This window comes from Chelonia mydas, chromosome 7 (assembly GCF_015237465.2).
Source record: "Chelonia mydas isolate rCheMyd1 chromosome 7, rCheMyd1.pri.v2, whole genome shotgun sequence".
NCBI classification, from domain to species: Eukaryota; Metazoa; Chordata; order Testudines; family Cheloniidae; genus Chelonia; species Chelonia mydas.
In genome coordinates, this window is record NC_057853.1 from 108,894,479 (window position 1) to 108,918,026 (window position 23,548).

A 23,548-nucleotide genomic window follows, 5' to 3' on the forward strand; every position below is an offset into this window, starting at 1 on the left:
CTGCCCGTCTGGTCGATGTGGATTAACGCTCTGGGGCAGGGGCTGTCTCATTATATAGACCTAGCGGCACAGGTGCAATTTCTGACGGGTGGCAGGAGCTTATCCTCCCCGCAGCCTCCCCTCACCCCGTTGCTGCCCCACCCCCCGCCCTCCTCCTCCTCCTCCTCCAGTCCTGGCTCCTTATTTCCCCCCTGTGCTCCTTGTCTCGGGCCTCATCCCCCGGCCCTGCCCCTGCCGCTCGGACCCTGGCAGGGCAGCCGCCGTCCGTGTGCAGCCCCCTCGCACATGCTCACTAGGCCGGCGGCGGCGCTCTGAGCATGTGCAGGGGGAGGCCGGGCCGCCGCCGCCACCGCCCAGGGGCTCTGCCTGGCGCGCCCAGGTCCCTCCCAGGTGAGGCTGCGCGGGGCGGGGTGAGGTGCGGAGCGGGCGGGCGGGCGCAGCAGAGCCCCCTGCTTGCCGGCGGCCGCGGCCCCAGCCTCTTTGCGCCCCCGGGCCAGCTCCGGGCGCAGCCGGCGGCATGAGCGGGCCGGAGGAGGAGAAGCAGCTGGAGCGTCTCACCAGTCTGAAAGCGCGAGGTAAGGCGGCAGCGGCGGGCGGGCGGGGAGATGATCTGGTGCGTTTCAGGGAGCGGCTGCTGCCATTGCGGCGGCTGCCGCCGCCTCGGGCTCCGTGGCAGGGTCAGGCAGGCGAGAGACCAATTGCACCGGCTGAGCCCCCGTGCAACGGGCCACCCCCCGCCCGCGCTTGCGGCCGGGGCTCCGGCATGAAACAAGCGGAGCAGGCGGGGCTGTGCGCAAGCCGGGCCAGGCGGGTGTGGGACTCTCCTGGCTCACTGATGTGTGACTCAGCCTCAGAAGAAAGGTGGGGAGAAAGGCACGCTGCAAACGAATCGCCTTGGGCATCAGCTTCACGCCTCCACCATGGAGCTAATACAGGGCCCCCTAAGGCAGCGATTTCAACCAGGGTAGTCACCGGAGGGCCTAACTTTGAGGCCTGTTTGATTCTCCTTCCAACCTCCCCCGATTTGAGATTTTTCTCTTGTTCCCCATTCTCTCTCGTGAAAGCTTGTATAGTTCTAATGGTTAATCTCTTCCCTTTTCAGGGCATATAAATCACCTTCCAGCACCCACCTGTTTTTGCTTGATTGCTGCAGTTAGGTCAGCTGTTGGCATTGGAATAATAGATGTGGGCTGATTTGGGTTGATGGGATAATGAAATATTTTAAGATGTACATAGGTTAACCTATCTCTTTCTTCCTCCCAGCAAGTGCAAAATAATCCTGTACAATAAACCCAATATCAAATGACCAAATAAATTTCCTAAAATGGACCCCAGTGAACTCCAGACATATCTTCCAAAAGGAGGCTCATTAGGCAAAATGTTTCTGTGCAGAAATGACAGGTTTCAGAGTAACAGCCGTGTTAGTCTGTATTCGCAAAAAGAAAAGGAGTACTTGTGGCACCTTAGAGACTAACCAATTTATTTGAGCATGAGCTTTCGTGAGCTACAGCTCACTTCATCGGATGCATACTGTATGAGCTTTCGTGAGCTACAGCTCACTTCATCGGATGCATACTGTTTCCACAGTAAGCGTCCGATGAAGTGAGCTGTAGCTCACGAAAGCTCATGCTCAAATAAATTGGTTAGTCTCTAAGGTGCCACAAGTACTCCTTTTCTTTTTATCTAAAGTGATCACTCTCCTTACAATGTGTATGATAATCATTTCTTTCATGAGGTAAGAATCCAGCTACCCAACAATCTTCCAAGGGAAGCTAAAACCATATGCCATTCCTTGCCATTTCTGAAGTAACTTGTCCCCCTGAGCAAGGCTGGATGTGTTAAAGTACTGAACAAATAATGACAACTCAAAGTTCATTGGCTGCATAAGAATTATAATCCACTCTTGATCTGGGTGCAAACCTCACACTGACATCAGTGTGAGTTTTCTTGTGCCTTAAGTGTAGCATGGAGTCCTAAGTTAAATTGAAAATGGAATTTGGCCCTTGCTACCAAATGAGTTTGATACCCCTGCTTTAGTTGCTTTCTTCTGCTTTTCATAAAGGCATACAGTGTTCCAGCTCTGTAGATGTTGAGGTCTCTTGAATGCATATTGGCACACTTCAGGGCAACTGCACCAGAATTTCCCCATAGTCATACAAAAAGGGCACTCACTCTCAGACTTCCAACTCCCCGGCTATTGCCCTCCAAGATGGAGACCCACATGTCTCTCCCTGCTGACCCAGGTATTTCCAGGCTTCATAGTTCCTGCCTTCACCCTGTTATTCCCATCACAGACTGGTTGCCTGAAGACACCTGCTTGCTTTCTCTTCAGAGACGGTTAATAGGTGTAATTGCTACAGTTTAAACTGCCTCACAGTGCTTCCTAGGCAAGCCTACTTTATTCTTAAAGTAAAAAAGCATTACAGTGAAAACATTAAAAACAGCTAAAGAAACTACATGCATTCTAATGAGCTTACCAGAGTCCACCCCAACTCTATTGATTCTAGTAGGAGCAGTCCTTCAAATCCCCCTCCAAGGGGATGCATTATGATTGCAGGTTCACCACAGTTTCAGTTTAGAACAAGCACCCAGGCTTATGGGACCTCAGTAGGCCCAGTCCTCCCAACCCTACCATAAGGATTGGGGTCCTCTGTGGACCAGAGATCCCGTGCCTTTGTTGAATCAGGAAGAAGGCCCTGAGCTAGTTTAAAAGCAGGTTGGTTTTTTTTTTAAAAAAAAAAAACCAAAACAAAAACACAAACCTTTCTTTGTCTCTTGCCCCTGGAGAATCCAGTTTGAACAAGTATATGGATACCTCTCCAAGGGGATAGCTTCAAAGGGCTGTTAATGGAAGAAGTTCATTAGCATACACCTCCCTACTAGAGAAGATGCATACAATGCCAAAATAAGACATACTCAATTGTGTTTTTCATACAGTGTACCCCAAAAGTATTAACCCTAATTCAATAAGGTTTCTTAATTCGATAAGGCTTTGTTCAGGTTATGAAAGGCTATTGTCAATCTGTCACACGTATTGTGCCATGATGTTTGGTTCAATCTATAAGTAGCCAGATGAACTGGAAGAATTGGCTTTATCAGCTGCTTGCATTTCAGTTATGCATCTACTTGATCAGTGCAGCTCATACCCTAACATACAAAGGGTTTGCAGCTTTGTAGTAGTCAGATACAAAGGCTTTGTAGCTCCACCTTTAATTTTTGAAGCAGATTTATGACTTGAGATGCATTTTATTTGTGTACGCTACATCACAGTTCCTTCAGCTGTGCTTAAACTGTCCTCTGCACATCATGAGATGGCTTTGTTCTGAAAAGGAAATTTTTAACTATAGCTGGTAGTAATTTGCATGGATATATTGGATAGAATAGTATGATGCAATTTTCTCTTCTCTTGAGTGGGAATGGTGTAGGTCTGGTGATTGGCATGGGTGCTTACATTGTGTATGAGTCTGATGTATAAATTTACCTCCTCTCCTCCACTGTACAGCTGAATTTTTTTGAGCGTCAGCTCTAAGACTTCAGATAGGTTTAGGGGTGTGTTTTTTTTTTTTTTTTTTTTTTTTTTTAATTTCCCAGTAACTAACCCAACTGCTGGATCCACTGCTGCTCTAACTTGTATTCCGGCCTGTGAACAAGTTCAATAAGTGTTCGTTCATGATTCTCAAGTGGACACACTTCTGTAGTTCAACACCAAATACACAAATTCAGGTAAAGTTATTGTAAACAACTAGTCCTCACTGCTGTCCATCAGCACCATTGGTTCCAAAATACCAACAATCACTGAAATGACTACGCATTTTGGAGTATTCCTCACAGGCACTTTGGAGAAAATCCTGGTCTTATTGAACTCGGTTGGAATAAGGCCAGGATTTCACCCCGATGTCTAGGGATCTCCAGCCAGACAACCATAACACTGTTAACTATCTAATGGAGCTTATGGCACTCCAGGAAATAGGTTGGGGAAAAGATATCATGGCTCAAGTATGTTCTGCCCTAGATCCACATCTGTTCTTGATATGGGACACTGTCACATGCAGATGAAGAGCAATATTTTATCATAAATTATATACATTCATTTTAAATGTGGGAGTTTTCCGATGCTATTACAAAACCTAAGAATAACAGAAATATTGTCATGCTCATGTGAGTTTGGGATTTTTTTAAAAGGAAAAAATATTCCAATGGAAAATATTTGTAAAATTTATTCCCTTGTAGTTTACATATAGCAGCATTTTACTAGGACATGGGCCTGTAAAGTTCTACTGACATGTCCACGTTCTGGGAAATGCCAAAGGTGAATAACCTAAATAATATTTTAGAAGTTATTTTATTTGTAATCAGCTATGTATTGTTAAACAGGTAACTAAACTTGCTTCCTTTATATAAAAAGTTTTAATCTAACACTGTCCCATTAATATTTCAGATAAAAGAAAAAGGGAAACCATTTTAGACATTTATGACCTTCCTCAGATAATAGAGATAAATTGGCTTTAGGGACACTCAGTAACTGCAGGCAACATGTAACTAGAATAAATGTTTTGAAATCTTACTGACACTTTGTATAGGAGTGGGTAATGGTATTTTTCCAAACATAATGCTGCTCAAACTCCACAAGGTAAACCAGCATGGAAGCTCCCAATTAAATCTCCTCTCAGAGGTTGGGTTATGGGGGCTGTGGCAGAGGCCTCCCAGCCCCATGGATCCTGGAGATCTGTATAGAATGGGAGATCAAGTCCTGTGGATGACTGGCATCTTTATAGTGTATTCTCTGTGCTGCTTTTTCTCCTTTCCCCTGCAAAAGTATGGCTGCTACAGGAGTTTTGCTTATATTGCTGCCCACTGTGCACTTACACAAATCTACCCACCCCGCAAGAGCACACATGGGGAGCATAACATTGTTTTTCTGGCAGTACTAAGTGTGAATCCAGGGGGCTATCTACATCTCCAATGGGGTCCACACCTACTCACCCTTACCTGAAACACTTTAAGGTGCTGACTCTGGAGTTTGGAAGAGGAGAGGGAACATAAAGTAGAGCCTCTGTTATCCTCCTTTGATGCCCTAACAGCGATTAACAGTTCTTATCTTTGCTACACTTCTGTTTTGCTATGGTGGGGTACTATTGTTTGAGAAATGTGCTGTGGGACAGACCCAGTCTGATTCTTGGACCTAATCTCTTGCTTTCCAGGCTTGCAGGAACTGGAAGCACAACACCATCACCTCCTTAGGGCAGGTCTGCACATAAAACTTTTACTGCTTAAGTAAAGTTGGTTAAGCATGCCGTTTATTTAAACATCATTTCTGTACTAGCAAAAGCACTAGTGTGGACACATTTATACTGGTGAGACTCGGTCTTTTGCCCAGTGTAACCTATTTCATTCAGAGAACCAGTGTAAGCTATACTGGCAAAAGCACTCTTGCCAGTATATGCTGGATCTGCTGCAAATCTTTTCTGGTGTAGATTAGATATTCATCTAGAGGAGTAGATGATGGACTGAGCTTTGCTTTCTTTGACAGCTTTATTTACAGTCTGATTAAATGACCATTTCAACCCGGTTACTCTGATTAAATGGAGTCCTTGGTTGATTTGACATGGAAGGACACTCAACCATATTCTGTGGAGGTCATTTGAACCTCTTTAAAATAAAAATACAAAAACGTACATGAATGTAGCATTGAGGTTACTTGAATGTTTGCAAGCAGGGAAATGTGAAACATTAGACACACAAACATTTTAGCTTGTGATTTTAGTTGGTGTAGGTACTGCCACCTATTGTTAATGTTGCCCAACACTTTCCATTGTAAGACCCTGGTTTGGGTTGCTTATTGCTTTGTAAAGCCTAATTTTCCATACCAGGTATCTGACTTAGGCTGAATTTTTGGAAAACTTCAACAAAAACTGTTTAGTCATTTCTCAAAATGAGGTGAGGGAAAAATATGATTTTCCTATTTAAAAAAACAACCACCCCCGAAACAGTTTCATTTTAAAGCTGTAGTGCCTCCATGCTTTGGAACAAGGACTTGAAATTTGGCAGGGTAGGGTGGTACAGTGAGTCTGGTTTCAGAGATCAAGCTTCAGAGTAGCAGCCATAGAGATGTGCTTTTTTTGCTGTCTGTGTGAAAACCCCCCTGAATCTGGCCAACTAATGAGACTCTGAAAATTGCAGTTCACACATGGTCGATAGAGACTTGTTGGAATTTGACAGGTAGAGTCACTGAAGATTTCATTGGTACTGAGTGTTCTCCATCCTGGGGCGCCAGGGACTGAGCAGAACTCTTCCTACAATTGCTCCTTCCATTCATCTGGGACTGATGTGGTGCCAGGCACAGGAACTGAGGGATACTTTGTCTCCTGTGCTTCCGTTGCTTCCAGTACTAGCAGACAGGCTGCAAGGAGGAAACAGTCTGATTTGAAGTCAGAATGAGGCTTGCCAACTTTCTAATAACAAAAAAACAGAACACCCTTGCCCCGTCCCCTGCCCCACCCCTCATCTGAGGCCCCGCCCTTGCTTACTCCATCCCCCCTCGGTCTGTTGCTTACTCTCCCCCACCTTACTCACTCGCTCATTTTCACTGGGCTGGGGCAGAAGGTTGGGGTGCGGGAGGAGGTGAGGGCTCTGGCTGGGGGTGCAGGCTTTGGGTCGGGGCCAGGGATGAGGAGTTTAGGGTGTAGGAAGAGCCTGGGGTGTGGGGTCAAGGGGTTCAGGGTGTGGGAGGGGGCTCCAGGCTGAGGCAGTGGGTTGGAGTATGGGAGGGGGTACAGGCTCTGGGCTGAGGGTGCGGGCTCTGTGGTGGGGCCAGAAATGAGGGGTTCATGGTGCGGGGGGGGGGGGGGGGGATCTGGGTTGCGGTGCAGGGAGAGGGGCTATGTCTCCATCTGGGGGTGCGGGCTTTGGGGTGGGGCCGGGGATGAAGGGCTTGGGGTGCAGGAGCGGGCTCTAGCCTGGGGCTGAGAGGTGTGGAATGCGGAAGTGGGTTCTGAGCTGGGGCAGAGGGTTGGGACGCGGGAGGGGGTGTGGGCTCTGGGAGGGAGTTTGGTTGCGGGAGGGGGCTCAGGGCTGGGGCACAGGGCGGGGTGTGGGCTCGGGGCGGTGCTTACCTTGGGTAGCTCCTCGGAAGCAGTGACATCTCCCTCTCGCTCCTAGGTGCACCGCCTCTGCCTACAGGCGCCGCCCCTGCAGCTCCCATTGGCCACGGTTCCCGGCCAGTGGGATCTGCGAAGCTGGTGGTTGGAGTGGGGGCAGCGCACGGAGACCCTGTGGCCATCCCTATGCCTAGGAGCCAAGGGACATGTTGCTGATTCTGAGGAGCCGTGCAGAGCCAGGTAGAGAGCCAGCCAGCCCCGGACCAACTGGACTTTTAACGGCCCGATCAGTGGTGCTGACTGGAACCACCAGGGTCCTTTTTCGACCTGGTGTTCTGCTAGAAAACCCGACACCTGGCAACCCTAAGACAGGCCCAAGCAGGGAGGCGAGGGGAAAGACTGGAAATGGTAAGGTTGGAGGCTGGGACTGGCATGTGTAGTCAAGAGTGGGGAGTGGAGATTTGGATGAGGACAGGCTGGGGGCAGGCTTAGAGGGGAATGTGCAGAAGGGTCTGTAACCGCTTGAGCACGCTCCTCTCAGAACCTGGAATAGAACCCAGGATTCCAGAGGCTCTGTATTCCATTTCTGTCAGCAAATAGCTGTAAAAACCCACTGGCAAAGTGTCTCATCCCTCTTCCAGTGCTGGCCTACACAGAAGGTGACGGCCTACTATTGCTGTCAGTTACTCTGTTAGTTCAAGTGGCAGAGGTCTGTGGTGCGAACCTAAAGATTCTAACTCTGCTGATGAACCGTGTGGGAATCCATATGGTTTCACATGGTAGAATTTCTGTTTGTTTGCTTTGTTTTTTTTTAAATCTAGAAAATTACATACCAAAAATACATTGAAGGAATATAAGGTTGCAAAGTCTAGCACTCAGAAGTAAGGAAATGCCAGAATAAAGGTTGCTGATGAATCCTTAAATAGGCCATCCTGTGCCTCTTAGCAACCTTAACATTTTCAATGTTGTTTTTTGTATGTAATATCATATTTTATTGTATACTTACCATACTAGAAGAGCCTCATTGGCTTAGACTGCCTATATAACTTCTTTTCTGATTTATGATCATGCATGCACAGTACACTTAACTAGGATATTTGTTTTCTTTGGAGACTGACACTAACAATTGTTGAATGGTATGTCTTGCAAGCTGTCTCTCAGAGGAATACTATAAGTTGCATTAACAGTTTATATGGCTTGTAATTCCTGTTTTACTGTGTCTGTGTATAAGTTTAGCTGGCTTGTTTTTCATGTGATACATCCTCAAACATTCTTAAAGATCAAATATTACTTTCACTGACGTTTAAAATATTGTAGAATGTTTTTCTTTTATTTCACACAAGAATTTGTTGTATACAATATTTGTACCCTGTTAATTTATAAGCTCTCAGTATATTTAAAACTTCACAATCAAGTAAGCTGGAAACTGAATTTTTCCGTAAGCTGACATAATATATGTGTTGCTAATAAAATATTTTAGAGTAACGTTAAATGAATGAAACACCATTAATAGTGACATAGGTTTCACTCCTGCAAGGGCCAGCCCTCAAGATTCCTATTGACCCTGTTGGGTGACCAGCCCCTTACAGGACTGACCACTTAGAATTAGGGTTGTACGTGTTTGCGTTTGTCAACACATAATGCTTTCCTTTATTATAATTTCATATCGTCTGAGTACATTTTACTGTGTATGTTTTATATGGTGTCTGTCTGGCATTCGTGGAGTAACTTGCATTAGTGCATCTAAAGATGGCAACAAAAAATAGGATAATATTTTTGAGGTATTAGGTAATTAAAGGCTCCATCATTATGCATATTTAAAAGCGGACAGAATTAAAGGTACTACAATTTTGTATACAATACAAATACTATTGCATTTTCTGTCTTCTGAGCATTCAGATGTGCTAGAGGCTTTATAAATTAGAGAGAGGCTCCCTCCTGCTGGAGAATTAAGAGCATGTCAGATCATGTGGGCTGATCCTTACTTGAGGTAATTCTGTGTAGCTCCTCTGAAGTCAATGGAACCATGCTGATTTACACCAGCTGAGGATCTGACTTGACTAAGGGAACCTTCAGTCCATAGTGACATTGGCTATGATGGTAAACGGTACTTGCACAAGTTATTACCACCCACACATACGAGTGAATTTGTAAGCAATCCCCCCCCAACCCCTAAACACACCTAGTTGTCAATAAAGACTTTTTTTAACCCAGAAAACTGCAAACTGTCTGAGAGTTGGGGAGGGAGAAAAGAGTCTTAACATTAAAATGGAGATTTTTCATCTATTCAAAATCAGCTGAATGGCGTTTGCTCAAACAGAAAATATTACACCTGTCGACTGAGATTAAGCATGAACATTTTTGGCCCAAAAGGTGAACGTTTCAAAAAGTCATATGCAACTGCAAAAAAGGGTGATAGAGAGAGCACTACTAGAGCACTTTTTATATAATAAGCATAGGTGTGTCTGTCTAATGTTCACTGTAAAGCAAATTCATCATCGCATACTTCTGCTTGTATGACATTGTTCCAGTAATAAATCCACTTTTAGCATTTGTGTAATAAATTAATATCAAATAATGATCTGCTTCTAGCACACTCAGTTCCAGGGGAAATGTATCTTTAACCTCATTATCAGTAAAACAGCGACCACTACATTTATGTTTTCGTCTTTTTTGCTTTAGTTGTATGCTACAGTTCAGCCTAGCAGAACCTCGCTAATACCCGTTTCCGGGGGGACAATTGAATTTTGGGACCAAGTGAACATGGTATCAATGTGTAGACACGGAATGTATTTTGTTCAATCATTTTGATAATTTGTGGCTTGAATATTTTAAATAAGAGTAATATTTTCAGCAGGGTGGTGGTGGGCCAGCATATCAGCACTCTTCTGGTGGCCCCATGGTATTTTTGCAGACTTGAACCAAAGCAGTCATGTTTTCCTGAGTCTGCAAACAGCTAGTCAGGAACAGTAGGTATCATTCTGATCTCACTGATTTTTACACTAATTTAAGTCCATTGACTTCAATAGTTAATCCTTATTTACATTAGTATAACTGATATCAGAATGACAGTAACTATGAAAAGTGTGATATATCCCTATTATACATAAAAACTATATGTGAGGTGGTTATTCTGAAGGTTAATGTTTACAATATAGACAGTGTACAGTGATAAGATGTTACACTGTTGAGTCTTTCATGCAGCTATTCCAGAATTTTATGGGAGTAGTTTGGGAAGAGCATCGCCACTTTCTCCCTCTTCTGACCATGGTTGTGATAATGTGATGCTGTACTGGGAAGAGAGCACCATTTTCTTTGTGCAGATTAGTGAAGTTCTACTATACACTAATTCACATTCACATAATCAGTATGAAATAGCACAGGGCCGAGAGCCAGGAACTCTTGAAGGGCTCAGGTACCACAATGATGGATATAGTAGAAGAACCTTAGTAGACTAGAATAAAATCCTGGCTCTGCCACTGACTGACTGTGAGGGTTTGGGCAAATCACTTCACCATCCTGTTTCTGTTCTCCATCTATAATATATTCTCTGCCTGCCTGTAATTAATATTGGTATAGGACTTTAAACAAAGTGCTACATAAGTGTATGGTACTATTATTAATTGTCATGAGTTTACCCAGTACATTGTTGAATTATAAGAAGATGATTGTCAGTCACACGTGGAATTTTAGAGTTAAGTGAATCTTGTAGACATCTGATCCTGGCTAACTTGAGTTAGGGATGCCACTGAACTTTGTTTGGTATCCAAGTGCATACAGTATGGACTTGATGCTTAAAAACCAAAAACCTGCATAAAGGCTCCACTAGAAAAAGGTTGTTGCATCTTTCATCGGATACCTTTTAAGTGCCACCCTTGTTCCACTCTAACCAAGAATTTGATTCACAGCATAGATCCACTTTTTAAAACTTTTGTGAGCTATCTTCGGGAAGAGATTTATTAAGAACGCTTCACCTAAAGATTCCGTAAAAGGGGTCTACATGTGTCCTCTGGAAGCTGTCATCCATATAATGTTAGCAGAGGTCTCAATATGAAACGAGGTTCTTCTGAGTCCATGTCAGGAGCATTAAAACGGGGAAAAGGGGGCAACTTCTTAATGACAATAAAAGATCATGGCCTGACAGGCCTTGATTGACTGATTTGTGTATGGGGCTAACTAAACAGTAGGATGGAATGCAGTAGGAATTCCAGGCTTAAAACTTGTTTGTTGATCCAGTCATTTTAAGTCCTACATACCAAGTTTGCATTATCCTTAAATATACCTAGAAACTGTTAGCATCTTCCAAGGAGCTATACCTACCAAGACAACAAGAACCTCTATTTTCACATCTTTGGCTGGGGTCTGTTGAGATTACAAACGTCTTCTTTCATGGTCATAAAGCAAACCCAGAAATTTCTTATAAATAGAATATTAGCTAGTGGCAATTCATTTTTTAATTCCCTAAGAGAGAACTTAATTTTATTGCTCTGTTATCTCTGTGTGTATATTTTTTCCATATAGTTTCCTTATCTCTCAGATCTGCAGATATCTGGTGAGTTTGCATGTGGTTTGTGGTCACATTTTCAGTGGTTTTGTTGTGCTTTTCTCTTTGAAAGTCCTGGGTGGCTCTGTACAGACACTGTGGTTCTGGGGTTGCCACAGTTTGTAGCCAAGCAAAGGTTGGGAGGGGGGAGAACCTCTGTTAGGAAATAGAGGTAGATTCATTGTTCTGGTAGCCCAGAGTATTCGTTTTCGCAACACGCTCTCTTGTAAATGGCTAACAAAGAGCGTGTCTACATTGCAGTTGGCACGTGTGATTGTAGCACGTGTACGCATACCTGAACTAGCTTTGGGCGAGCTAGCTTGCTAAAAATAGCAGTGTAGCCACAGTGGCACAGGCTAGTTGTCAGAGTACGTAATCTGCGCAGGATTGTACTTGGGTGGTTAGCCCATGTAGCTGCCTGAGCTATTGTGGCTACTAGTTTTTAATGGGTTAGCTAACACAATGCTAGCTTGGGTATATGCACATATGCTGCAGTGGCACCTCCTGCCTGCAGTGTAGACATAGCCTAAGCTACTTTTAAGGAGCGCAGCATCCTTGAATTACCTTTTGCAGTTGACATGGCCAGTTAGCTAATCTGCAGACACACAGAGGCAAGATGGTCCAGTCGTTAGGGCACTGGCCTAGAACTTGAGAGACCTGGGTTCAGTTCCCTGCTCTGGCACAGATTTCCTGTGTGACCTTGGGCAAGTCTCTGTGCCTCAGTTACCCATCTGTAAAATGGGGATAATAGCACTTCTCTACCTCACTGGAACATTGCAATTTTTTTTAATGTATCTATCCTTATAAAGTGCTTAGATAAGACAGTAATGGGGGCAGAGGGCATATATAAGTACCTTAGATAGAAAAACACTCTTGCAGATCGCCAACAAGTTTACCATCTTGGGCTTCGTTTACAAGAGAGAGTTGCATCAGTTTAACTTAAATTGGTTTTTAAACCAGTTTAGTTAAACTGGTGCAAAAAGTGGTGTGGACACTCTTATTTTGTTTTAAAAACCATTCCTAATTGACTTAGGCAAACTGAAATAAGTCTGGTTTAAACAAAAATAAATGATAACACAGCCTTTTGCCCCAGATTAACTATATCAGTTTAAAAGTATCACCTTGCTTAAATTAAACCAGTGCCACTTCTTTGTGAAGACAAAAGAAAAAGATAGTGACAGATAGTGAGTGGTTAAGTGGGTAAGGTAGGAACAATGGCTACAATATTCAGATACTCTGGTTGCTGTGTTTAATGATGCATCCCTCTGGAGAGTTGCACCATATTTCTTTTTGTATTCTTTAATTTATTTCCACAAGATGTCCACAGTACCTCAGAAGACAGACAGATTGCACATGGTCCCTGTCCTGAAGACCAAAATATGTAATGTCACATATGACACAATGAAGGGACGACAAACCTGTGGGGGTGGGAATAGGTCAAAGAAGACAGAGGTCATTGCATTGAGCTTAAGCAACTATTCAGCAAAGTTGTGTGCACAGCAGGTTGAGGAAACAAATGTCGTTTATAAATATATGTATAAATCAAAGTCCTTTTACAATAAAATGGAAGCTGGAATTCCTAGTTCTCAGGTAATATACTACATTTATGATTGGGATGGAAGGATGGTCCAGGGGTTTGGGCTCTGTCTTGAGACACTGAAGACCAGGTTCCAGGACCCCCTTCTCCACTGACTTCCTGGGTGTCCCTGGGCAAGTCACCAAGGGTCAGATTTTTAAAGGTATTCGTGTCCAACTCCCAATTTAAATCAGTGGAAGTTAGGCTCTCTGTGACTCCATTCCCCATCTGTGAAATGTGGCTAATAGAACTTCCCTACCTCACAGAGGTGTTGTGAAGATAAACACATTAAAGGTTGTGACGTACTCTGAGATTACAGTACTGGGAGCCATAGAAGTATTTTAGATAGGATGATTCATGAGACACCAGCACTAAAACAATATCTAATCCCTAATCTGTTCTAATTTGGATTTAAAAACGTGAATCCCTGTCACTGATTCTTTCTAACTGTTGGTTGACGAAGTTTGTTGATTTTTAGGACCCATCTTCTTCTGCAGACACTCCATAGGTTCCTGAAGTCTAAAGAAATGCTCTAGTTCAACCACACATTATTGGGTTTAAGGCAGGAGTTATTACGTAAAGTTCCCTGGCTTGTGTAACATAGGAGGTCAGATTAGATAACCATGATAGCTTTAAAATGAATGAATATGAAAGTCAATGGGAATTCTGTGCATGGAGCAGCTATGGAATCAGGCCATGAGTGTACTACTAAGATATGTTTTTAATTCTTTTTTTATAGCTGTCGGTGAATATGAAGATCTTAGAGCAGCAAACAACAAAAAGAAAGAGGAGGTTTGTACTCTGCAATATGTTTCCTTAACACCTAATGTACTAGATATTGGAAGTCTTTGTTTGTCTACTGACTTCAGCTGAGTCCAAATATATCGAGGGAAATTTTGTTGTCTCTTGTAGCAGCTGAAGGCTAACTGTATGCTAAGAGGTGAAGAATAACTTACAGCAATGTGTATGATGGTTGTGAGACAAACACGTGCCTCAAGGATGTGGCAAGATCCTTCTTGGCCTTATGCCTCCAATACCTGAATTGTAAATTTATATCTCAACAATCACACAGCCAAGCCTAGTCTACATTAGAAAATTATGTATGCTTTTAACTTTGGGTGCAGCAGCACCCAGTGGAAAAGTGGTTCAAATATGAATGTGGACCAAGTGAATCATTCAAAAGTATCTCAGTAAGACTTGCTTCCCCCAGGTCTGAATCTCATTTGTCAGAACCATTTTATGAAATGCATATTTATTTTTTTAAATCTAAAAATATCTTGTGAATGTAGGAATGCAATCTTTTTTTAAAAAAAGAAGCATTTGAAATCAGTCTCCTCTCCAGATTTTTAATTCATTTTAATAGAATTAAGGATTATAGATGAACCTGAGCCTATAGCCTTGATGAAGGTGAAACTCCCCTGGACTTCATATGGACAAGTCAGAACTGCAGGATTGGACTTCTTAAAGTAAGAAGTAAAGTAATGGAGGTCTCAGAATCATTGGAAATCCCCAAAGTAACTCAAGGATTTAGCCAGGCTACTTCCACTGAAATCAGTTGAGGGTTCTGCGGCCTTTCAGTGGAAATTGTTAGTTGCTAAATCCCTGAGTCAGTTTCGAAATCTCAGCCAGTGACTCTGGGAGTGCATCAAGTTTGCTGCTCAGGCTCTGAAGCTCATCCTCCCTAGACTTCAGAACCTGAGCTCCAGCCCAAGCTGCAGCTATTTTTAGAGTTTTAGGGCAAGCCCCACTACCCAAAGTGAGTCGATCCAGACTGGGAGACTCAGTACCTGGTCTGTGTAGACCAATCCCGCACTGGGTAATGGGGCCTGACTAATCACTGTGGGGCCTGGAGACCACGACCCCTTACCCCTGCTGCGCATGCTCCAGGTGGAAGGGACAGATAAAAGGAGGCAGCCCAGCTCAGTCTGGGCTGGCTGAGGAGGAGGGGCATGTGCCCAAGGCTTTTTCAGAGGTGCCTGAGACTGTCCAAGCGGTGGGAAATCGTGAACCTGGACTACGCTGTGGATGAACAGCTGACTGCGGAGTGGGGGGAACCTGATTCGTTAAAATGAGGTGGAGTGTGGTGGTGGTTTTGCCATTCAGTAAATGCACCATGTAAATGAGGAAGTAGTTTTATTGTGGATATCTGCAGTAAAAGAAAGTGTGGAAAGTAGCTGGGGGTGAGGGAGGGAGTGTGGGCAAACAGTGAAAGTTCTCCCTCTTCTTTATGAGTGTTTGGCAGTTAATGCACATGGGATAGTTTTTACTTCTTGGAAGAAAGTTGTTATATGGACACTCCAGATCTCATTCTATGAAATACGTTGCAACCAGGTTGCAAATATGGTGCAAAATGTTAATGGATAGACTAGTAAAGGAAACTCAAAACTGGTTTTCCCCACTAAAATTCAGCGATGTCTGTAGCTATTTGACTCTCTTTTGCCTTCTGTTGTGCTGAACGCATTTCTCTTCTCCCTCTCTTGCCTGCCCTCCCCCCCCCCGACAAAATCCATCTCTCTTCCCTGGCTAAAGTTTTTCTAATTTTTCCATCCGGTTCCTTCTTTTGCTCCCAGCATACCTCTCCCACACCAAACCCTCCCAACCCTGGTATCATAGTGATTCATCCTGCAGTCTAGGAGAACTGGTCATATCTGTCTTCAGAGAGCTTCCAGCACGACTGATCAACATTTTTTGTCAAAGCTTTCCTCCTTCCCTTCCCCCCAACAAAATGGTTTTTTGTTTTTTTTTCAAATAAATAAATATAATTGTTCAGAATTTCCCCCCAAATTAAAAATTAGTCTGGTTTTTGATGATTTTTTTTGCTTAGCGCTAGTGCTGAGCATTGTGGTCCTGATTCTGCAAAACACCTAAACACATTTAACTTTATTTTAACGGGACTGCTTATTTGCTTAAAGTTATGTATGTGCCTGTGTTTTTTGCAGGAGACAGGTCAAAATGCTCCGGACTTTGCCGCATCAAGCCCTTAGTGTGAATGGGAGAAAGCACGGTCCAGTGCAAGAGTTCTCAACCTTTTTCTTTCTGAGCCTCCGACCCCCCCCCCCCCCCACATGCTATAAAAACTGCACAACCTACCTGTACCACAACAACTGGTTTTCTGCATATAAAAGCCAGGGCTGGCATTAGGGGGTAGCAAGCAGGGCAGTTGCCTGGGGCCCCACACCACAGGGACCCCTGCAAAACTACATTGCTCAGGCTTCAGCTTCAGCTCCAGGTGGCTTGACTCAGGGCCCCGGGCTTCAGCCCCATGCAGTGCGGCTTTGGCTTTCTGCCCTGGGTCACAGCGAGTCTAATGCTAGCCCTGATTGCTGGACCCCCTGGAACCTGCTCGCTGCCCCCCCAAGGGGCCCCAGACCTCTGGTTGAGAACCACTGGTCCGGTTGACCGGGCATAGAACTTGAAGTCAGGAGTTCTCATTGCTGTTCTTTGTTGTGCCATTCTCTCACTGTGACCTTGAGAAAGTTGCTTCACCCCTCTGCATCTCTGCCCATTTGTAGAATGGAGATAATGACAGATAACTGCTTCGCTTTGAGACCTACGTGTGGAAAGCACTATATAAAAGCTAGGTAGTAGTGTATGTGCTTCTACCGCAGTTTATTGGCCATTTTCCCAAAATGAAGATGTGCATTCTTCTGTGAATGTGGAAGATGCCATGCCAGATATTTTTCTTTCTTGGAAAAGAATTTAGTATATATTAGAAATTCAAGCAGAGTTCATCACGCAACAAACAGCTAGGGTCAAAAGTAACCTGAAAAGAAAACCTGAAAACTAGATCTGTGCCCTTTGTACATCTTTAATGTAGAAAGAAGGCCTGAAAGGCTTTTGTTTTGTGTTAAGGTTTTTTCCTGCCTGGTTATATATTAGAAATTAAGGTCTAGTCTATCCTGTTTTCCCCTGGAAGATTCTATGAAGAACTAGAGCATGATGTCAGAGACACCAGGGAAAACCTGTTTGAGAGAGGAAGTGGTTTTAAATCGGGCATTTTAAAACACTTTTTGGCTAACATTTTAAAACTCAAGCAAGTAGTAGAAGGAAAGATATCTGAGTCAAAAATTCCCCCTCTCCCATCTTAAGGTGTGAGAAAGTACACAATCAACATTGAGATCTCCAGTGAGTTATCCAGCAAAATAAGACTGACATTCCTAATATTTTAAGGTAAAATCAAATAATCCGTCCCCCCTTCTTCCTCAAAAAAATTCCTTTCCAGCCTGGTTTACACATCTTAATGGAGTAAAAAAGGCACAGCCCCAATTATTTTCCTTTATAGGTCACCTTTTTATTTAAAAAACAAAAACAAACTAGGACTAAAGATGTCAAGGTAACTTAACAGTCAACTGAGCTCCCTCTCTCCCCTTAGATACTTAATATGCAGCTCTGAAGCATTCAAAGTCAGGGAACGAATACATATTTATGAATACTTGCTATAGATAATCATACAGGAACTACTTTTGTGCATCAGCATGGGCAGTGTTTTGTCACCCTGCCAGCAGAAAAGGGACTGAGACAGATACCTTTCAAGAAACAGTGTATGTAATACAGTATCTTTGATACTGTTTGGCATCGTTAATTTCCCTTTCCTTGTGTGGCTTTCACTGAGTAGGGATTGTTAATTTGGAGTACTTTAAATTTCAGTAAAAAAAATTTTTTTAAAAGGGGAAACTGTATGTTTTCATTGTGTTTGCTGTATATATGCAGTTTCTTTGAGACCAAATGGCACATGGTACTGCAGTGGGAAAAGGAAAGTAATTACTTGGCTGTTTGAAAATGAATCTCCTATTAGCAACTGTCTGTCTAGAAACAAAGAAGATGGATCCCTATATTGATGGCATGTCTCTTTCTCTTTACGTTGAACGTGACAAATGCCATGTGATTCCTTCTTGGACAATACTTAATTTTTAATTTGATATTTTCACTAAAATTGTAACATTTCAAAGTCCTTCATAAAATAACCATGTCAAGAAAAAAGGAATTTTTGGCTAAGCAGTGGAAGTGGCTTAATTCACTGTGTGGTGACTATGTAAACTTTGATGCATCCAGACATCTAGGATAAATAATATCCCGTGATTATTTAGATGGATTAAAATGTAGTAAGCCGTTCTATCTAATACTTGGCTCAGAAAGTCTGCTCTCTTGTTTTAAGTGAAAAATAAGTCGACTTTTCTCTCCTAGGGCCTGATCTTGCACCATTGCAGTTAATGGGAGCTTTGCCATTGATGTCAGTGAGTGCAGGATCAGACTCACAGCTGGATAACTGAGCCAGTTGCAAGGATCTAGGGGTGAAATTCTGGCTTCATTCAAATCGATGCAAAATTCCCATTGACATCAACGCGGCTCAGATTTCACCCTAGTGCTCCAGACTTCCAGTGTGGTTTGCCTGGTGGGCTCATGTATCCATGCAGAGTCTCATTTAAGTCAGTGGAGCTTGACGCAGGTGCAGGCAACCACTTAAACGCATCACATTGCAGGATCAGAGTGTAGAATAGGCAATGACAGGTTTTGTGCTATGCTGACCCAAGATGCTGGTCAATTTTGAAGTCTTCCATCCCTCTCCTAACATGTCCAATACTATACTGCATGGATATCTTCAGTATTCACGTATTTCCTCTTGTAAGAAGTCAGCTATATCAGAAATTATCTTTTCTTTAAAAAGGGAATGCTAGCTGGCAGATTCCATGGCTACCAGCTAGGAGTACTGAAATTTCAGAAGAACAGAAGGGCTTTGAGATTCCGCAGCTTGAGACTTGCAGGCAGCTAGAGGATCTGCTAATTGCCACTGAAGAATTGCTTAGTAACTTGAATAACCAGAAGGCAGAAATCTAAACTTTAGATTTAGCCAGTTGCCAAGTCTCTCGAGTATGATCCTTACGTGTACCACTCTTGAAGGATCAGGTCCTGGAGAGAAATTAATATAAAACTAATTCAATAAACTGAACTAAAAGGATCTAGTTCTTAAAATATCAACAGATTTCTGTTTTCTTGCTAAGAAATTCAGATTGAGTTGTTAAATGACAATTATGTAATAATAACATAATAATAATCAGCTGTAGTACTTCATAAAAAACCCAAGTAAGGACACTATATAAATATTACACTACTGACATCATAAACACATCTGTCTTAAATTCATATTTTATCACAGCAAAGAAGCCTTAACTCTGACCCATGGATGTTGGTGATTTCTTACGTACCCATTTTTGATTTTGATATCTAAACATTTCTCTTTTAAGGGCTAGTGCTAAATGGGAATTGTTAGTTAATACTGACAGCAGAAGGTTTGGTAAAGTACTTACAATTACTGTTTCACAAGAATGTTTGTTTTATATGTATTTAAAATCAACAACACACTTTTTTCAAATGAATGGTAATGCTATGTACATGTGTTCTTGCATCTGATGCCGATCAATGTGATTATTGATGAAAACAAAGTATATACTTTTAAAGTTTCTCTTTCAACAGTGTCATTGTGTTTCATATTTTGCTAACACTGGAGAAAGAATAGTAGTTTTGGGAGCAACTGGCAGTTCTAGATTTGATGTCCTTAACTATTCATTTTCTTCTTTTAAATGCAAGGTTGATTGGTTTGTTTAAATTGTGATAAGTAACTGCATTGTTATCACTTATCAATATTAATTGTTTCTTGAGCTGAAAATGTTGTTTTCTGAGATTTCAATGTTTGTTTGCAACTTTTATTTCTACTTTTGTAGAAGTAAAAGAAGACAGTTTTGTTTTTTTTCCTCATATTAAGAAATGGGATGGACTAATCTTCATAGTAAGTTCAATGGACTTTGAGTAGGGGTGGGATCGGGGTGGAGGGTCTACCTGTGTAGATCTGATTGCATGGTTGAAGTCAGTGTGCTCGCTGCTGCCCTCACTGAAATCAATGTCAAAACCCCCTGTCTTTGCCGTGAGGCATAGCAGCAGCAAATGAAATCGTGTGAGAAAATGATGACTTAGAATGGAAATTGTTTGGAAAGTTAGGAGCCAAGCCTGTAGGCCCTCATCCCGCAAACACATATGAGTAACTGGGCATGTGAGTAATCACGTTGCCTTCAGTGGGACTACTCATGTGCATAAGTGTTTGCCTTAGTCATGTAATTAATCCTTATTCATGTGAGTAGTCCTAAAGAGGCTTCAGTGGGGACTGCTTGTGCAAAGACAACCCATGTGAGTAAAGGTCTGGAGGACTGGGTCATTAACTTTCCTTGTTGTTACATTATCTTAACAAAATGTTTTATGAAGAGATTTGGAGGGTGTTTTATTTAGCGGTTAGGGCCAGGGACAGTATTGGGTTTTCTGGGTCCTATTCTTGACTGGCAGTGACTCAATGTGACCCTGGGCAAATCACCAAGGATCCAAACCAGTGCCCATTGAACTCGCTGGAAAGACTCCCATTGATTTCATTAGGCTTCAGATCAGGCCCTTAATCTCTTTGTATATTTACAACTCCGATAATAATGCTTATCCATGTCCCTGGGTGTTGAGGCTGAAAGCTTGTGAAGCACTCTGAGATCCTTGGGTGAGGTGTGGTGGATCAGTGCACCATGTCATTGCTCTACAGTATTAAGCATTAGCTGGCCGTGGATCACACAGAATCCCCTCGCAAGAGAGCGGTGCTCTCCAGTGACAATGGCAAGTGAAACAACAATTTTAAGTACATAATTTTTATATCTTCTTATGCATTTCTCCACTTCCCTCGTGCAGGCCCCTCTCCTAGCAGTGAGGTAGGACAGAGGCTTCCTGCTGGAAAAACTGAGAGGGAGGGGAGGAAGCAACAAGACCTTAGTTTAATTCCTAGTAAATGGAAACTGAGGTGTCGCTCTCCTTTCCCCTCCCTTCCTTTCTTTTTTGGGGAAAAGATTCAGTCATTATACATAAAAAGACAAAGTACTGAGACAGCGCTTCATTCAGCCTTCTCCCCCTGGCTGTTTCTCCCTCTTTAGCTGCTTTGGAGCTGGTTGTCTCCCTCCCCCCAGCAGTTAGAGTAAGAAGCTCCCAATTCCATCCAGCTCCCTGCCAATCACTACAGCTTTCTTTCTCCATCCTCTTCCTGCCCTCACTGCCTTCCTCAGCAGCAGCCGACCATGCAGCAACAGGTGTCTGATCCTCTCCCCACTTTGAAGCTACTCACACTCCCTTCTCCTCACATGTTGAGATAGGCAGTCACTTGCTCAGTGCAGCTCCTCTTCCTCATGTTTTCCATAGGATGCCCCCCAAAGTGGCTTCTGCTGAGGCCTGGCTTCCAGCTGCGGCGGAGATATCCTCTGTGGCACGCCCTTCTGCTGAAGAGCGGGTCCTGTCTGAGGGCCTGATCCAAAGCCCATTGGAGTCAATGGAAAGATTCGAGTTGACTTTGACTGACTGACTTTGGATCAGGCCCTTTGTTGCTGTGGGCCCCTCTCCTAGTTGTCTGGAAGTGGGGCCCCTAGTGGGCAAACTGAAAATAGAAACATAAATTTAACGATTTTTTTCTTTTAAAAATCAAAAACTGTTTAACCTGTCATGAACTTCTGAAATGTTGAAAGTATAATCTGGAAATATAGTTACACTGTAAGGATACTGATCTGGTGGGTCCCTTCCATCTCTAGTTACTGTGGTCCTCTATAGCTACATGTGAGAGAGAATGTACTTATGATGGGCATTAGAGACAGAAGGTGGGTGGGTAATATTTTTATTGGACCGACTTCTATTGGTGAGAGAAATAAGCTTTTGATCTTACACGGAGCTCTTCTTCAGGTCCAGGAATAAGAAGAGCTCTATGTAAGCTCGAAAGCTTGTCTCTCTCATCAACAGAAGTTATTTCAATAAAAAATATTACCCACCCCCCTTGTGTCGCTAATATGCTGGGACCAGGACAGTTACAAGAACACTGCCTACTTGCTTTGGGCGTGTAAGATACATTATGTGGAAAAATCTCATGACGTTCTATTTTTCTGTAATGGTGTCATTCTTCCCCATAAAGTCATGTATTTTCCATGATTTGGATGATCACTTACAGTATGTGTCATGTGAGCTGTACTCATTGTTTCGTGGAATTATATCTATTATATGGAGTTGTGAAAGCGGTAGAGGCAAGTTACCAATTAAGTGTTCATTTTATTCTTCTCCTTTGAAAAATCCTTTCCATCATAAGAATGACACTGAGAACACTGACACCTCTTTTGCTCTAAAACTGTCACAACCCTTATTTCCACCCCTCCCCCCACAAAGACACCCCCCCAACACCAATCCTAAACACAGTTTTGATCCCAAAAAGGGAGAGGTGCCAGAAACTTTATGCAATGCACGATGGACTTCACTATTGCTGTTGAGTTTACACGGAAGGCACTCAGATACTGTGATGATGGGCAGCGATATAAACCCCCAAGATACAGATCTCTATATATTTGTATAGAAATGTAGGACACTATGCAAAAAGCAGTTGGCATCTCTGATAAATATAATGTATATCTCACATGCCATTAATGTTACTTCTATTATTGTAAAATGTATGGTAGAATTTACTAACATCTGGACCGGTCAATGTGACACTTCTAAAATAATTGCAGACTAGCTGTGCTTGTTTCAGGAACAGTACACTAGTAACAATACTGATTGAACTCCAGAGGTTTTTTGTCAGCTGTGATTTGAAACATCTTGGACAACAACTTTTAAATACATATCCTCCACAGATCTTGGGGGAATGAGAACAAAAAGACTATTGCTTTTTAGGTTCATATACGTTATCTCTTCCCTATGGTTTTACATTAATATTGTACAGATTATTAATTTATATGACCATGTTCACAGCTTTACGTGAATTCCTGTCTTCTCTTCCCCTGTACAGTGTGACAAAATTAAACAAGAGCGTGATGAGGCAGTCAAAAAACTTGAAGAGTTTCAAAAAAGTAAGTTGGCATTTGAATGGGAATATTAACACTTAAGAGTAAGAGCTACAACCATAGCACTCAGCATTGCCGTGCAGCAGTGACAATGCCGGGGTTCAGATTCAATTGCATTTTCTCCTTCAAAGCCTGGTTTTAAAGGGGTTTGTCGCACACCATTTCAGCTTACATCAGGTTAAATGCTGGCACAGCAGTTGTTGGCTCAATAGGTGAAATCAGTTAAGCCATCTTCAGGTGGGAAGTGCTCAAAAGATAGTAGCCAAATTCTGCTCTGTCTCCTCAGTATAACTCAGCTGAGTTATTCTGAAATTATACACATGTAAACTGAATAGCTATTATACCCATGTAAATTGAATAGCTGTATTTTTTTGGTGGGAGGGGAGTCAAGCTGCTAAAAGAAAAGAAATTACTGATGTCCCTTGGTAATTTTTATAGC

At 42.7% G+C, this 23,548-nt stretch overlaps 1 protein-coding gene across 3 annotated transcripts in view; it reads left to right on the plus strand.

Moving 5' to 3' along the window:
* Window positions 1-353: 353 nt before the first annotated feature.
* SHTN1 (shootin 1) overlaps window positions 354-23,548 on the plus strand; it is a 93,655-nt gene continuing 70,460 nt past the window's right edge. Inside the window, exons 1-3 of one of the 3 annotated variants that reach the window (XM_037904933.2) lie at window positions 354-575; window positions 13,956-14,008; window positions 23,055-23,115. In XM_037904933.2, the coding sequence (XP_037760861.1) occupies window positions 518-575; window positions 13,956-14,008; window positions 23,055-23,115 (172 nt within the window). In that variant the 5' untranslated portion in view covers window positions 354-517. The remainder of the gene's footprint in view (window positions 576-13,955; window positions 14,009-23,054; window positions 23,116-23,548) is intronic. The other 2 variants (XM_043551620.1, XM_043551619.1) reach the window with 2 other exon arrangements.